Source organism: Lutjanus erythropterus, chromosome 8, assembly GCF_056507025.1.
Source record: "Lutjanus erythropterus isolate fLutEry1 chromosome 8, fLutEry1.hap2, whole genome shotgun sequence".
Lineage (NCBI taxonomy): Eukaryota > Metazoa > Chordata > Actinopteri > Lutjaniformes > Lutjanidae > Lutjanus > Lutjanus erythropterus.
The window spans coordinates 32,171,721-32,188,391 of NC_139324.1; the positions used below are offsets into that span (position 1 = coordinate 32,171,721).

At 37.3% G+C, this 16,671-nt stretch overlaps 1 protein-coding gene across 1 annotated transcript; it reads left to right on the forward strand.

Moving 5' to 3' along the window:
- Nucleotides 1–466: 466 nt before the first annotated feature.
- On the forward strand, nt 467–11,655 carry pofut2 (protein O-fucosyltransferase 2). Its single transcript, XM_084725329.1, has 9 exons — nt 467–833; nt 3,297–3,550; nt 3,760–3,904; nt 5,014–5,124; nt 7,011–7,077; nt 7,579–7,704; nt 9,142–9,322; nt 9,499–9,622; nt 10,965–11,655. Exons 1-9 carry the CDS (start codon nt 658–660, stop codon nt 11,116–11,118), a joined length of 1,338 nt encoding a protein of 445 aa, XP_084581455.1. The 5' UTR covers nt 467–657; the 3' UTR covers nt 11,119–11,655.
- Nucleotides 11,656–16,671: the final 5,016 nt, after the last annotated feature.

Consider the following 16,671-nt stretch of genomic DNA (forward strand, 5'->3'; position numbering starts at 1 on the left):
AAATTTATCATTCATCAACACTTGTATAATTTATTTATATGTAAGGGATAATGAACAGTGAGTAGGTCATTACTGAGAAATAAACCCTTCCTGCATCACCCTGTTGTGGTTTATTTTGCCCACTTACAAAAAAAAGCAATAATTTGATATAAAATATTAATTTTAAAATGATTTTTATGGATTTAAAATGTTTTTATTGCTCCTCCCTAGTGTATGACCAGAACTGTGTCCATAGCAACTGTCTATTCTTCATAGCAACGGTATATTTTACATAGCAACGGTCTGATATGAGCCTAGGAACAGTCTGCTATAGAGAAATAACAGACCTTAGAATGCTGCAATCAGAATTAAGGATTTAACAAATCCGTATATATATATATATATATATATATATATATGTATATTTTATTTTATTTATTTTTTTTACTTAAGTAAGAAATGTAACGGTGTTGTTAGTTTTTTTTTTTTTTTACAAGTTTGTTTAATTGAATAAAATACGGATTTAACGCTCATTTAAAATACTAAACTTGAAGAATATGTTGTAATAAACCTATTTTATTTCACAGACTGATAATCAGTGCTGGTGTCATTGCTGGTTGCTCGGCAACTGTCGAGACGCTTTTTACGCTTCCCGGAAGTGCGTGGCTCTGAGGAAATATGGCGAACAGAGCAGCGCAAACACCACTGGTATTTACTGCTTCAGTTTATTATTTTGCTTCATTCTGTTTGAGGGTTTTCGTCGCTTTTGCAGCATTTCAAACAGTAACCACTGCCGATGTGTTCAGTGCGAGTCACACGGCCACTGTGTCCATCGCAGCCGCTAGAGATCTACGGTGAGTTTACTGACATGTTAACTTACTGTTAGCTAGCCGCTCTGTGCTAACGTAGCATCAGTAACATTTTCGTTTAACTGTAACGGGATATGTTTATTTGTACAGTGCAGCTTTAAGGTACACTTCTTTCAAAGCTGTATTTCTGTCCCGTTTGCCAGACTTGACCGCTTGTGTTGATAAGCCGCAGCCTGCAGTTTTGATGAGATGTTAAGGTGTACCTGGCTCCATTCAAAAATATGTTAATTTAATGATTTCTTGCGTATTGAAACCATACACTCGTATTGACCTATAATTTAGTGTCATTCACAAAACCCCGCAGTGCTGTGGTGAATTTCGGCATATGACAAATAGTTCATTACAGGCACACTATCCTAATACAGTCTCTTTTTGTCACACTTTACTGCAGAGTAACGGAATCATTAACGTTTAAGTAACGTTACTTGGCAGGACAACAAAGTTATGTGAGGGTGGATTAATTGATTAAACTGACTATGATGTTATGAAGAAATTATAGACAATACATGTGTAAATACAAAACTTAATTTAGCGTTATATAGGTGATGTGATATAAAAGCCTGTGTGTTACATAGTGATGCTGAATGACTTCACTATTGAATAGGATTTTGAGGTTTGTTGATAAAAGATGCTTAATTACTTAATTATTTTACTGTGGTTTACTGTTGGCTGCACATAGTGATCCAGCAACTTGCAGGTGTCTCCCGACAACAGCTGGATATGATGTTGAATATAATGTAACTAGATGGCACTCAGCTTGTGGTGCTCAAAGCCCCCAAAAATACATTTGAAAAACTCAACAGCAATGTCTCTCATGACCTGATTACTCAAGATAATCCATGTAGCTTGTTGTGTGCTGTTTCATTTTGGAACTTTAATCTTTCTACCAAAACTACACCCACCAGCTGCATCACCCTGCAGTAGGAAATGTGCATCAACTCATGGATAAGAAGTTACAGCTGTGGGTTATCTTGAGTAAGCATCATGTATCTAGAAAAATACATTGCTGCTGAGTTTTTAAACTGACTTTTTTTTGGTGCTTTGAGTGCCCTGTAGTTTGAGTGAAGTCATACATATATACAGCTGATCAGCCATTATCTCCAAAACTCAGGAACTTGTGCCAAAAATCTAGATGGATTAACAAAAAAAGAAAGAAAATTAAAACATTTTTGATTTAGGACGAACTGTCCCTTTAAATACATATTCTCAACATATTAAATGTTTTTTTTAATCATGAATTTACACTGTACAGTTTGTCATTGAGTGTGTTTACACGTGCATTACTTTCCTGGTTTTGATCATAATCAGGGTATGGGGTTTACATGGGAAAAATGTGGTTTTTCGTATCCCAGTGTACAGTATCCAGGTTTGTGATTGTCTGTCTGCAGGTGTGTCTTGATTTCTCACCGTCTCAGCCGCTGTGACATGGTTCAGAAACCTGGATAAGGTTTTACATGATGTCACAGTATCCTAGTTTCTATGTAGAGTACTCCACATAGTATATCCAGTTGCAGTGAAACCAGGATATTCCAAAAACCTGATCACAACCATGATATCAGCGTACATGTAAAAGCATTAATTTATAAGAATTAAATAATATGTTGGTGCAATGTCAATGTGTGGACAAAAAAATGATAACAGCAGCAAACGAAACCCTAGAACTATAAAAGAAAATACCACAGTGTAATATGCTGACCAATTACAACATGATACAACTATTAGGTGTAATGCTGATGCTTGACTCATGTGTTTGACCTTTGTCATGGCCCGGTTTTGTTGTTTTTATGATGCTCCTGCATGGCTATTACCGGTTAGTCAACCTGTCGCCACCCAGTTCTAAAAACAAACCACAAATGAAATGTTGGCACAAGATGTGAACTGCTTTAATAGAAAAGGGTAGGTTTATAATTAGAATTCTATTCACTTCAACCACAAGATAGAAGTAACTGATTTCTAAAAAGCTTTGAATTATGGCTACCTGAAGCTCCTACAGTGAACATTAAACACCCTGTTCACAGCAGCCATTTTGACTTGAAATAGTAGATAAACACAGATGTTACCAGTGATAGTAAATGAGGTTTGGTTACATTCAGGTCAAACAGAGTTAGGAGGCTGCTGTTGTGTATGGTGGCACTGGAGAGGCTCTGCCACACTAAATGGAACAGGGCCGTAATTTGTGTCATGAGTAACACTTGTGTTCACCAGTCTATTTCATACACTCTAAAAGAAAGATTTAAGATGAGAAATAAAGATGAGAAATAAAGATTTAATTTAAATTCCAATTTAAATTGGATAATTGGATGAATAATAACTGAATGTGGTTGGTTTGATGATAGTAAAGTCAGTTAGACTTCACCTTTGTGTTGATGGACCAGTGAACTTGCTGCTTTTTTCCTTCACAAAGCTTTTTCAAACTCAGATTTCTCACGTCCTCCGTTGTCGCCTCAGGTACCTTCTGTACGACGTGAACCCCCCAGAGGGTTTCAATCTGCGGAGGGATGTCTTCATCCGCATGGCCTCCCTGGTGAAGACGCTGAGGAAAGAGGGGGATGACTGGGTACTGGTGCTCCCTCCATGGGGTCGCCTCTACCACTGGCAGAGCCCCAACATCCACCAGATCCGCATCCCGTGGGGAGAGTTCTTCAGCCTCACCAGCCTGCAGGCCAATGTGCCTGTTATTGAGTATGAGGAATTCATCGCTGGTGAGTTTTTAAATTTGTTGACCCAGGCTGGAGTTACCTTTTAGGTTTTCACTGACTGGGTATTTTTAAGCTCTTTTTCCTCTAATAAATATTAATAATTCTTTTTTTACAGTCACAACTTTTTAATCAGTTGTTGACACAGATTACTCCATAGCTCAATTTAAAGTCAAACATCCAGAGAATGTGTTTTGTTCTTCTCTTCGGTCTAGAGAATGGAGGCCCCTTCATAGACCATGTTCTTGTACTGCAAAACTACGCTGAGGGATGGACTGACGGGAAATGGGAGGAAAAGGTTGACGTGCGGCCGTGCATTGAGAAGCTGATGTACTCCAAAGACAAACAGGGATACTACAGGTAAAGCAACACAATGCACAAAACCCACAATAGCAGTGTAAAACACAGACTGGGTTGCACCAACGAAGATTAATTTTACAGTCTAAGATCAGCTTTAAACGATGTTAAGCAAAACTAGGTTTAAAATGAGTAAATCCAGACTTAAGCAGAGCTTTGTTGCAGGAATTAAAAACTAATTTACGTGTAGTAAATCCAAGTTAATTTATGTTAATCTATGTATGTTTAATCATTAAAATAAATTAACTAATTTAAAATAAATTTGAGGGCTGTCATGACCTAGTAAGTACAACTTTTGGCTGCTTTGTATTTCTTAACATTACATTGTTTGCTAGCTAGCGAAGCTAACTAAACATTAGCCTTATGTAGCTAGCTTGCTAAAAAGTTAACAAAATGTTGCATTGTTTGCTAGCTAGCTTTTTCAGTTCAGTTTTATTTATATAGTCCCAAATCGTAACAAAGTTATCTCAGAGCACTTCTCATATAGAGCAGGTCTAGGCTGTTTAAAAACCCAGTTGTTCCCACCAAGAGGAAGCACTGAGGTGACTGCAGTGAGGAAAAACTCTGAGCGGATCTGCTTGTTATTAATGGTTGGCAGCCATCTGTTGGATGCTAAAAAAGTTAACAGCTAATTTACAGCTAATGTTAAAGAGTTGGTGCAGCATAATTTAAAGTTAAACCATGACTTAATCAGGTTAAAAATGATCCTTGTTGTTTCAACCCTGCCAAAGTATAAATATATAGATTCTGTCTCTATATGTAGTGGCTGTGTGTTTAAAAGATTTGGCTTTGACATCAGATACTGGGTTTCTATCCTGGCAGATCTTTTCCAAACCATGTTAGAAAAAGTTTGATAACTGTTGGATTCAGAAAACAGCATCAGCATCATGACGACTGTCACTGTTTATTGTTCCTGCATGACAGAGATTCATCAAGCTTAAGTGCCACAGAAAATGAAATGTAATGATAGTTGAATAACTCAGTTAGACCTCCTTCAGACAGTGATGGATCACATTCACAGCACTTCTGTATTAATGATTCCTGCTTGCACACCTCCCTCGTCTCCATTCATCATCACCCGTCTCGTTATCTGGTTTCTGTGTGTTCCCAAGGGGCTGGTTTTGGGGCTACGAGGAGACGAGAGCTCGAAATGTAACATGTGTATCAGCACAAGGCCATGCCTCCATCATGGCTCCAGTTCTTCAGAAAAACATCACAGTCACGTGAGTCTACAGAACAACATGTCATTATAAAATTCACTGACATTTTTCAAGTAACAGCGGCTGGTAAAATTAGTCTGTGTCAGATAAATCTGTGTTATTATTTTTGAAATTTGTGGTTGCGTTCAGGTCTATCGAGCTTGATGATTATCATTAAATCTTATCCCTTTTGCAAGTAACCTTTGATTCAGTACAGTACCAGCTTATACTCATAAAGCAGCACTGAAGGTGAATTATTACAGTTAACAGAACCACTTCACCAAGAGACTAACCTTACTGGAGTAACATTTTAATTTTCTTACTCTGAGTACAAACCTTTTTATGTCTTTTTGCAAAGTGAGTATGCTTAAATAAATTCTAATATATACTCTCCCTGAAACATATACAGGAAGAAAGGGATCCAGTATTCAGTAATGCTATCAAAGTGAATGATGCGAAGAATTCAATTTGGCCCAAAATCGAGGTTACTGTGACAAGGTGAAATGTCTTTTGTGTCTACTCCCAACACACGTCTGAGTTACAGAATTTGAGAAAGAGCTGTTCATTTTACATTAATAAATTGTTGGGTTTTGGCTTTTTTAACCTGCAGTACTGTACCAGGGGGAAAATAGAAATAAGAAGTATGTAAAAATATGTGCATTATACCACTTCTCTTGGATGTTTTCAGTCAAAGGCTGGAGAAAGTGGGATATGTGGTGTACATAATGTGCTTAAATGAGAAAATTAGTAGATATAAATTTTATACCAAGATGGAACAAAACAATAAAGATGAATCATGAAGGAAAAAAAAACTTTCCATTGTGACCAGTAAACATGTATCAACAGGTGGGTCAAAAAAAAAAAATGCTGAAATTTTGATTTTGAAAACTAATATTATAAAATAGAGGACACACTAAAAACTAGTACAAATAGGTGTGTGTCATTTTTCCATTGATCAAATAATGTTTGGTATTAATTTAGAGTCACTGGGTCACAAACTGTTGAAAAAATATTTATTTTTCTTTACAAATATTTATGTAAATCAGTTACACATTAGCAGTCAAAATAGGTGCCTCTACCTGAGACTATTTTAGTAAATCTTTAAATCATACTTTTCTCTAATATGGGAAAGTCAGTGCAAAGATATTAGTGTAAAAAAAGCCTTTGTATTTTTGTCAGAATTATCAACAAAGGTGGCTTATCTTTGAGTTACTAGAAAATGAAAAATGTGCATACCACAATGTATAACAGCTGTGTACAAAAACATAAGTGTGGTTTTTAAATATGTGCATTAAAAGGCAAAAGTTAGAATATTATAAATAGGAGTATTAGTTTAAAGTTGTACAGTATAAATGCAGCATAAATGTCAGTGTATATCAGATGATTACACAGTTGATTTAATTATTGTAATGTTAAGTCAGTACTGCACAGTTAAAGATATAAATTATAAATAAATTGTGGGATTATAGCAGCCGACAGGGTTGAAATAAGTCCAAGGACCAGTTTATTGACTCAGAGTGTCACAAACTGTGAGGGAGGACTTGAAGAGACTGATGGCCACAGGCAGGAGTGACTTCCTGTGACACTCTGCGGCGTATCTCAGTGGTTTGACTCTTGCACTGAATATATGTCCAGTCCAAGATGAGAAGTTAAATTCAACATAGAGCATTTAATCCTATTGTGTGTATTAAATGACAGGTGAGGCTGATAGATGAGTTCATAGTAGAAACAGCCAGTGTTCGGCCTAAATCCTCTCGAAGACAGCAGAGGCTTTGATTCTTCTCGTTGTGAATATCTGAAAGATGATCCGGCTCCATTGTTAGTTAAGTGAGGTATTACTCACACTGTGTTCTCTCAGATCTTGGTGACACTGACAGGAATCGACGTATTCGTATTTTACCATTTTACAGGTCTGTTATGCTTGACCGAGCAGAGACACTCCTCCATGATCACTATGCTGGGAAGGATTACTGGGATGTAAGTCAAGTGAACAGCATAACACCCTTTTTTAAAGTAATGTTGGTGTCAGGTATTGGATGACATATATTATGTATTTTATTTTTCATTTGCTGTAGATGTAGTGCTGCCTTGTAAAATTACTCTGTTGCGGTGTTGATTTTTGCAGGGTATCTTTAAGATATATGGTTTAAAGGGGACTCTCAATTCAATTCACTATGCTTTATTGGCATGTATGTTTTATAAACAATATCGCCAAAGTGTTAATGATACAATAAAAAAGAGTAAACATATGAATTCAATTCAGTAATGATATTAAAAGGGAAAAACACAATTCATAAAAAATAAGATACATTAAATGAGACATGATAAATGTATAAAGAAAATATCTAAAGAAAAAGCAGAAGAATGGGTTTAAATCAGTAAATACGTGTGTTGTCTATATATCTATTAGATTATTAGATGATTATTATGATAAGTAAATGATTCTCTTCCAACCGTACCTGGCTTTGTTTGATGTAGACCCGCCGCAGTATGGTTTTTGCCAAGCACCTGAGACTCATCGGAGACGACTTCAGAGCAACATACCTGAACTCCACAGATGACAGAGACAACACCGTTTACAGCGAGGACTGGACTCGCATGAAAGTGAGTCCATCTATCTGATTGGTGCATGAATACGTGATCGTGCAGTATTCACCATGTGACTGTTACCATTTTCCATAATTTGCTGGGTGTACTTTTAAGTTCTGGCTCTTACGTATTTGATGATTCTTGAAATTTTTTAGCTTATCATATCAGAAAATCAGATCAGTCAAACACATGTTGTTGTATTCATGCCGGCCAATGTCAGACTTCATGGTAGATTAGAACATCTTGTTTGATCTTTGCTCAGTCATCTAGTCAGTGTCACAACTTGGATGTCACTTGCAAAGTCCCTACTAAGACAGGGTCTTTGCCAGCCAACAAAGTTGAAACGTATCATGTTAAGTGTGATGTTGCAGTAATACAGCTGCAACGTAACACGTTAAATGTTATGTTGTAGGAACGTCGCTGCAATGTAACATTTAAATTGTAATGCTGCAGGAATGTTGCCAAATCTTAAATAAATGAACATCACAACATTTCAGCAACATGCTAGTCAGGGATACTCAGTAAATTGCCACATTTTAAAGGAATTTTTGTTACGTTGTTATATAAACTATATGAAACATGCAGAGTACGTTGAATGGACGTTGAAAAAATACTATAAAATACCTGTAGGGTAGGGTTGGGCGAGTGGACGACTATATCGTCTATCAACGATGGGCTGAATCCATCACCGATTGCTTTTTTTGCCTGATTTTTAGGGCAATATTTTTCATTTTATTTTGCTGATGTAATAGTCTGCAGAGCGACAGCCTCTGCTCTGCACCGCGCTCTCATCCAGCGGCGCAGTACACGCCCACTCAGCCGACCGTGAGTGCTCTGAGCTGGGAGACGAGTGAGAGGAAAACAGCCCGCAGAGTCAGACTCTTTAAACTCTTTCCACGCGGTAAAGTGAGGATTTCTTTTGACCCAACCAGAGTTTGTGATTGTTGGAAGAGTGGACAGACTAACCAAGACGGTTTTGGTGAGTTTTACATGTTTTTCTGTCGAGTTTAAATGAAGTGTGTTTTCCGAGGCGTTAATGAGACACTTAAGCTTGTATTAGTTTGGTAAAAGAGAGAAACTTCAGAAGGTGAACAGTTTTATTTCTCAGTTTAAATGGAAAATAAGTGTGAAAACGTAATTTCTAGACACTTTGTGAGTTTATTTTGTCCACTGGACGTAATAAACGTACGCAGCAGGCCTAACATAGTGAATTCGAAGCTTGCGCACATCTCCCAGCTGAGACCAGAGAGGATGGGAGAAGGTTGGTGGGGGGACGATGGTATCACCAATCGCCGATGGATGGGCTGACGATGATCGCTTGTAAAATTTTAGCCCAACTCGCTTGTCGGGTATCTGTGAAAACGACCACTGATTTCAGCGTTTTGATGATCAAGTTTTGAATTTTATGCCGTCATTAAACAGTGGTCCGTTGTCTCTTTGTTTCCTCCTCAGGCCAAGCTGGGCTCAGCTAAAGGTGGTCCATATCTGGGTGTCCACCTGCGCAGGAAGGACTTTATCTGGGGTCACAGGGAGGATGTACCCAGCCTGAAGGGGGCAGTCAAAAAAATACGCAGCTTGATGAAGAAGCACAAACTCGACAAGGTGTTTGTTGCCACAGATGCAGATGGTGAAGGTAATGATTTATCACCAGCACAGATATATGGAGAAGTTTCATTTTAAATATTGACAATAGTTCATCAGTGTTTTGCAGCACACTGAATTATTTTCTGATGATTGATCTGACTGTTTTTTAATTTAAGAGGCCAATATATGGGTGACTAAATCTGTGCAATCGATGTATTCTTGTAGAACTGAAGGAGCTGAAAAAGTTGTTGCCAGAAATGGTGCGCTTTGAGCCGACAGCAGACGACCTAGAGCTCCTTAAAGATGGAGGGGTGGCCATCATCGACCAGTGGATATGTGCTCATGCAAGGTAAAGTATTTTTTATGGTTTTGCTACATCCATTCACTACGTGATGATTAGAATAGCAGCTTATCAGTCAGTTTATTAGACAATAAAAGCACATATTTGATTATGTTGATGTACTTAGCTGTGTTGTCGTTGATTTAAAACTAAACCTTTTCTGGTTTAAGCCTCTGGTCTCAAGTGTAAATTCAAGCTGCAAAATTTTCCCTTTCTTCTTGACTTTTCATCTTGCACCATCATCAGATCAAATTAGTTCTTTAGTGTTTTTTTGTTTTATAAACAAATGCCTACCAAACTAATTATATTTCCATCATCCGCAGTCGTATTTTATGTGCTAATTAGCAAATGATAACATACTAACAAACATACAGCAAAAATGGTGAACATAGTAAACATTATCCCTGTATTTCAAATCACATACTTTTTACTTTTAGTATGTACAGCAGCAGCTGCCCTTTTGAACTATGTACAGTTGCATGGAATGTCCATGCTTTTGGGGCATACTGCTTCATTATAACATTGCGCCATCCCTCTTGCTTATTCATCCATCACAGTCTGTAGTGAAAGGAAGAGGTATGTGATTTTGAATGGTAAAAGTGTCATGTGCTGCCTGGGCAGCTCAGTTGATGTATAAAATTTTCCGCTGTGCAGAGGATTATAGGTCAGAATAACCAGAAAAACATGCTGGATTACATACTGCAAGATGCAGAGGGACATCCTGTTGTTTTTGGCGTACTGCATTTGACATACTGTGTATTTGGACATGCGGTAGTACGGGTTTTGAAACACAAAGCATCCCTGTTGAACATCAGCATCCCAGCGGAGTCATTGTGAGCATGTTGGCATGCTAAAGTTAGCATTTAGCTGAAAGTTCAACATTATGAATGTCACTGTAGACTCTTGTTGATTATTATATAAGTTAAATACTTAAATTATGTGATAACTCATGTAAAACTTGAATTCTGAGTGCTGCAAGCCAGTTTCAGGCAGAAAAATAAAGACCGAACTAAATGAATGAGCACTTAGATCCTTTTTTTTTATAGCTTTTGGACCTTCAATGCCATCAAATAGTAGTTTTGTAAACTTTTAGTATTACAAAAGTATTGATAATTCACCTTACTAACAAGTTAATGCCAGTTACTGTGTGTCACCCTATGGCCTACTTGAAAACAAAGTCTTAATAAGTGTTGATGTTTTACCAACCCATGGAAAATATTTGAACTTGAAAAACTAGTCTGGGCAGCTGCGCATGCTGTTCTCACTGTGTGTGATGTGCTCATGTAATTTTCCAGTTTGTACATTTTATGCATAACGCTTTGCTAAGTTTTTTTTATATTAATATTTTCAGATTCTTCATAGGAACATCAGTGTCAACCTTCTCTTTCCGGATCCACGAAGAGCGGGAGATCCTGGGTTTTGACCCCAAAACTACATATAATCGTTTCTGTGGGGACACTGAGAAAGAATGTGAACAGCCCACGCACTGGAAAATTGTTTATTGATGTGACCTCTGACCCTCCTGACACACGCAAGTGCCAAAAGCAGTGTTAAAAGTGGCATTTATTTGTATGGAGTATACAAGATATTTTAACTGTTCTATGGTGTATTTTTTACTTCTTATGGTTTCAGAGTTGTGCAATCAGGTCTGTAGTGACCACTGTGACTGAACTTTATGCTCAGAAGGCCGAGCCTGGGCTGCCAAACGTGTTACTGTAACGTTCAACAAATAAATCTGCAAATATTTTGTAGGTTGTATGTTGAATGTGGATCCTTCATGACAGCCAGTATTTTACATAGTTTCTGATATTTAATTTATTACTATTACCAGCACCACTGGTGAAAAAAGTGTCTTACAATGACTGTAACAGACAGTGTTTTAACATTTTAAGAGAGTCAAAGACGTTGGACATCTAAACTTGACACCATTAAGTATGAAGTATTGTCGGAGATCATGAACACAGTATGAAGATTGGAGCATTTTTTATTAAAGGTACCCTGTGGAGTTTTCTTGTAAACAAGTGAAAATGTGTTTACATTCAGTGTTTCTTCACAAGAAGCATTGTGGATAACTATTTAGCAAATGTGTTGAACGCATTTCCTTCCCGTTTATTTTTTTTTTAACTTGCAGTATTTCCGCTCATGTTTTCTATCAGTTGTCTTCTTCACTGCCTTTTGTTGGCACATTGCTTCATTTTTTAATGTGTTTCTTCCATCGTTGCATTGTACTGGTGACAGGAAAGTGTATTGTGTTGTCACAATTAAAAAAACCACTTCACTTACCAAGAGAAAGGGACTACAGTACGGAACTGTAGCACCATCAGCTGAGGCACAAAGTTGCATAGCTAATCGAGATAACTAGCTAACGGCAGTACAATTAGCGGCAGTTAGCTAATAATTTTAGCGACAAGTATTGCTATCCATCAGGAATTTCTGTAAATCACCTCAGTATAGTATTCCCAGGCTGTGTTCGGCGTGGTTCGTCTGTGTTCATTGTGAGCCCTTTCTTACCAGACTAGCTCCGGTTCTTGAACCGGTTCCATTCAAGATTCTTGGAACCTTGGTGCTATCTAATGAACCACACTGTGCTTACATCAATTTTGAGAAGAATCTTTGGGATCAAAGATCAATAACAACAGAGGGCACTGCACACGGCACACAACCTTTAAAATATGACACGCCCACTTTGGTTCCCAAGGAAAACCTGCTGTTTCTTAGTTCCAGTTGAGAACCAACTTTTCAGGTTATGAACCAATTTATTTTGTGTGGAAATGGGGTGGGGTGGGTCCATGTTAATGAACCAAATACAGCCTCTGAGGCCGACGGGGAATATAGTACTGAGGTGATTTATGAAGTTTAACTGCTGCTAACTGTCGCGCCCTAACTAGCTAAAGGTACTATAGTTTGCAGCTGTTAGGTTTAACTACTTTAGCAACAAGCACAGCTGTCTGTCCATCAGTAAACTCCGTAAACCACCTCAGTACTGTATTCCCTGTTGTGTTGGAGCTGGACTAAAAGGTGGAGCTGGAGTAGGCCACCTATTGGCTCTGCAGTCAGCAGCCTCTCAACATATCACAAAAACCACTGCAGTGTAGTGCTACTGGTGGTAAAAAGCTCCACAGGGTGCCTTTAAAATAAAAGGCCAGAAATGACTTAATCATTTCCAGCTCATGATTTTTTTTTGAAAAGAGATGTGTTTCTCTTCTGCCTCCTCCCTGTTTTGGTGTTAATGTGGAGTGATTTTCCTCCCTTCATATTTTTCAGTATTAACCTTTGTTACATGAGATTATATGACTATTACTGATGTTGGAGAAGGAGGAAATTATGATGAGATATTTTGTTTTTAAACCACAGACTGTGCTGTATATTTAACATATATTGTTTGGCATATGTTATTATGGTGTTATTGCTGTGACACTACCAGTGAAGGGAATTTAAATGCCACGAAGGAGCCACTGTGTCTTGTCAACACTAGCCAGCCATCAAGCTGTTATCTTACAACACAAACTATTTTTTTCTCCATTCCTGAGCATGCACACATTTTGATTAAAATTTGTCTGGTATGGGCATTGTCTCATGACTTGGTTTGTACAGTAGATGTGTAAATTTGGTGGTAAATAAAATATTTTTTGCAGAGTTTAAACATGGCAGGAAACGTGAAACGTGAAATATTGATTATTCTCATTAATGGGTGTATTGTTGGGTTTGTAAGGTTAAATCAAAAAGGCAAATGTGTCGCTGAGGAGTTTTAATACCAAACTCCAACATTTAGATGTAGTCCTTGGAAACAGCACAGATATTTATTTTATCATTATTTATTTGTTATACTGTTTTGATGTGGTATGTGGACAGCTAAAAGTTATAAGAGGCAGTCATTGTTACACAATCAGCCTCATTCACCAAACTTTCTTAAGAAGAACTTTCTTCTAAAAACCCACATAAATTTTGACATACACTGATGTTGTCTTATGTGGAATTTGTTCTTAGGTGAGAACAGAATCTAACTTTATTTTAAACACTGATGCTGAAGAAGAGAAAACATATTTATTTATTGTTTTTATGTTCTTCACACTGGTGTTTAATGTGTCAGCATGTCTCATGATGTTATAGCTGCAGTTTCTGGATAAAATGCACCATCAAATTGTGGGGATTCCCGACTTCTCTCTCAACTTCTCTGTGTGATTTTCATGTGCACACGTCCCTGCAGAAGGAGATTAATGAGGCGTGTAACTATGCTAATTAACTGGCACTTACGAGGACAATGGCATTCATCATTTCAGAAACACAGATTCAAACAATTCTGAGTCTGACTTGAACTTTTCTTAGGACTACTAGTTCATTTAAAAATGAAAATTCAGTCATTAGCTGCTCACCTTTATACGCATTGAATATTTGGGTTTAGTTTATTAGTCCACAAAACACTGTTGGAGTTTCACAGGAAAACAGAGTCGCAGAACTTCCCAATTAATTTAAATGAAGATCCCAACATGCCCTTTGCACAGTGTAACAACACGCACATGAACATGACTCCAAGCTAAGGATCTACAGTGAAGATTCAAGCTAAAAACATGGTGTAAATGAGGACTTTCAAGTCAACTTTGCATGTCGGGGCTTTAGGAGACTTGAATTACATCAGACGAGCAGTATGAAGGCATTTTATGTTTTGTTTTTTTACATTTGAAAACTGGTCACAATTCTCCTCCATTTAGATTCAACAAGGCTGATTTCCTGTGAAACTTCAGCAGCGGTTTGTGGACTAAAAAACTAAATCCAACTTTCATGAGGGTGAGTAGATAATGACTCAAGTTTCATTTTTGCGTGAACTATCCCTTTAAGAACAAATGTAAGGGAAAAAAAAACTTTATTGGTGAATGAGGGCCATTTTTGGGATCTTTTTGGTGCTGAAAGAAGTAAAAATGAAGCCTAAAACCCCCCAAAATCTCTTAGCTCTGTTGGTTTTCAGAGCCATTTTGTTTGACTCCAAATCAGCTTTTGCAGCCCGTTGAAATGAATCTGTGTCTCCTGTGACAGTGGTTTGCTCTACTTTGTATCAGTAGCTCAGAAACTTTTCCCCACATGCTATCAAGATAGAAAACCAGTAGGACTGCCTTCACGATGAAATTCTTATTGACGTTTGAAGCTCAAGGAAACACAGGTGTCATATGTCACCTGTGCCCTTGTTTGGCCCAACCCTGGTCCATTGTTTTGTATTGTTAAGTAATGGGGAAAAAATGTAAGTTTGCACATGCTACAGTCAGAAAATGAATTTAGTGTAAATTAGTGAATTCATCATCGTGCATCATGTGCTAATCGAAAACAACATGTCATTCAGCATTAGTCATATTAACAGTTGTATTTCTGGACATGTGTGGAAGAAATAGCTTCAACCACATTTTGTTTTTAATGGGCTGTTTTTTTTTTTTGCTGAAACTTTGACTTCTTGACTGTAGTTTCGTTTCTTTTGTCTTTCCCTTCCCAACATACTCATGTGATGTGCAGCGTTTAGAGAATTCCTTCCGCTGTTTTTTCTTTTCCCCGTGGATAACTTACATGATATCAGTGTGATCGTTCCCTGTGGAGACCACCTCCTCGACAACACCTCACAAACTTAGGTAACTGCATGTGCAGTGTGATGCTTAGTGTTGCTCTGAATAAGTACTCTCCCCTGTAGTAATTTTGAAATGTTTTGTAATTTTTTAACATTCAGTCTTGAACACAGATGAATCGCTCCCTCCTTTAAACTTTTAAACTAAATTAAAATGAAGACAGATTAAAGATTTGAATGTTTCTTTAATCCTCAGTTTTTACTCTAAATCTACATTAAATTAAATTCTATTGTACCAAAACTTTAAATTCCATTTAAGTATCGTGATCTAATACTTACACTTGAGGAATTTTAATGTTAAAAATGGCTGCCACTTTTTTTTTAGATGGATTGGATTTTAACTGGCCATTTTGCTCCATCACTTCGTCCAACAATTTTTTCTTACAGGTTGAAAAATTAGAGCTTAATTCTTTGGCGAGCCATCATGAGTAGGCAAACAAGATTAACTGACACTAGCTAGCAAACAATGTGACATTTCGTTAGGTTTTTAGTTAGCTAGCAGGAAATGTAATATTTGGTTAACTTTTAAGCTTGCTAGCAAATGGTATAATATTTGGTAAACTTTTTAGCTTGCTAGCAAACAGTGTGACCTTTTGTTATCATTTTAGCAAGCTTGCAGAAAATTTAGTACTTGGTCAACTTTTTGGCTAGCTAGCAGATTATTACTGAATTCAAAAGGAACTCATGAACTCGTAATTATGATATGGAAGTCACGAACATGACATTGTAAACTCTGAGCTAACAGAAAACTTCCAGTTCACAATGTTGTGAACACAACATGGGGAGGGATCATCTCATAAACACAACCCCATTTGAACGCACCAAACATTTTTTAACTAGCTAGCAAACAATGTGACTTTTTGCTAACTATTTAACTAACTAGCAAGCAATGTAGTGTTTTGTTAACTAACTAGCAAACATGTTTTGTTAACATTTTAGCTAGCTCAATGTACACACAATGTATCATTTTAACTCTTTAGCTAGCTAGCAAACAATGTAACTTTTGTTAACTTTTTAACTAGCTAGCAAACAATCCAACATTTTGTTAACTATTTAGCTAGCTAGCAAACAACGTATAATTTTGTTAAGAAAAACAGAGTATTTACTAAACAGGGATTAGTTTTTAATTGTGAGCTCTGCCTAATTTTACATTTGGATTTGGCTAGTAATTTTAAACCTAGTTTTGAATAGATGATCCTCAAATGTAGCAATGGTGGGTCTTTATTTTGGTGACATGAGAAATAAAAAAAAAATGTGTAAAATGTCACTCGCTGAATGTGTGTTGACAATGCAGCTTTTACAACGAGAAGTATTGAGTGAATGATGAGACACTTAGAGGGTCACATAACATAATTGCTGGTACAGGTGTCATGTGCTTGTGGACAGGTGTCTTTCAGAGGACACGCCCTTCCTCACAGATTTACCCTCTCACACACTCACAGCAGCAGGAGAC

Bases quoted from the DNA above. Each gene is read 5' to 3' on its own strand.
- pofut2 (XM_084725329.1), top strand. From the start codon at position 658: ATGGCGAACAGAGCAGCGCAAACACCACTGGTATTTACTGCTTCAGTT. The intron at 3,551-3,759 runs GTGAGTTTTTAA...TCTTCGGTCTAG, and splicing joins GTATGAGGAATTCATCGCTG to AGAATGGAGGCCCCTTCATA. The intron at 3,905-5,013 runs GTAAAGCAACAC...TGTGTTCCCAAG, and splicing joins GACAAACAGGGATACTACAG to GGGCTGGTTTTGGGGCTACG.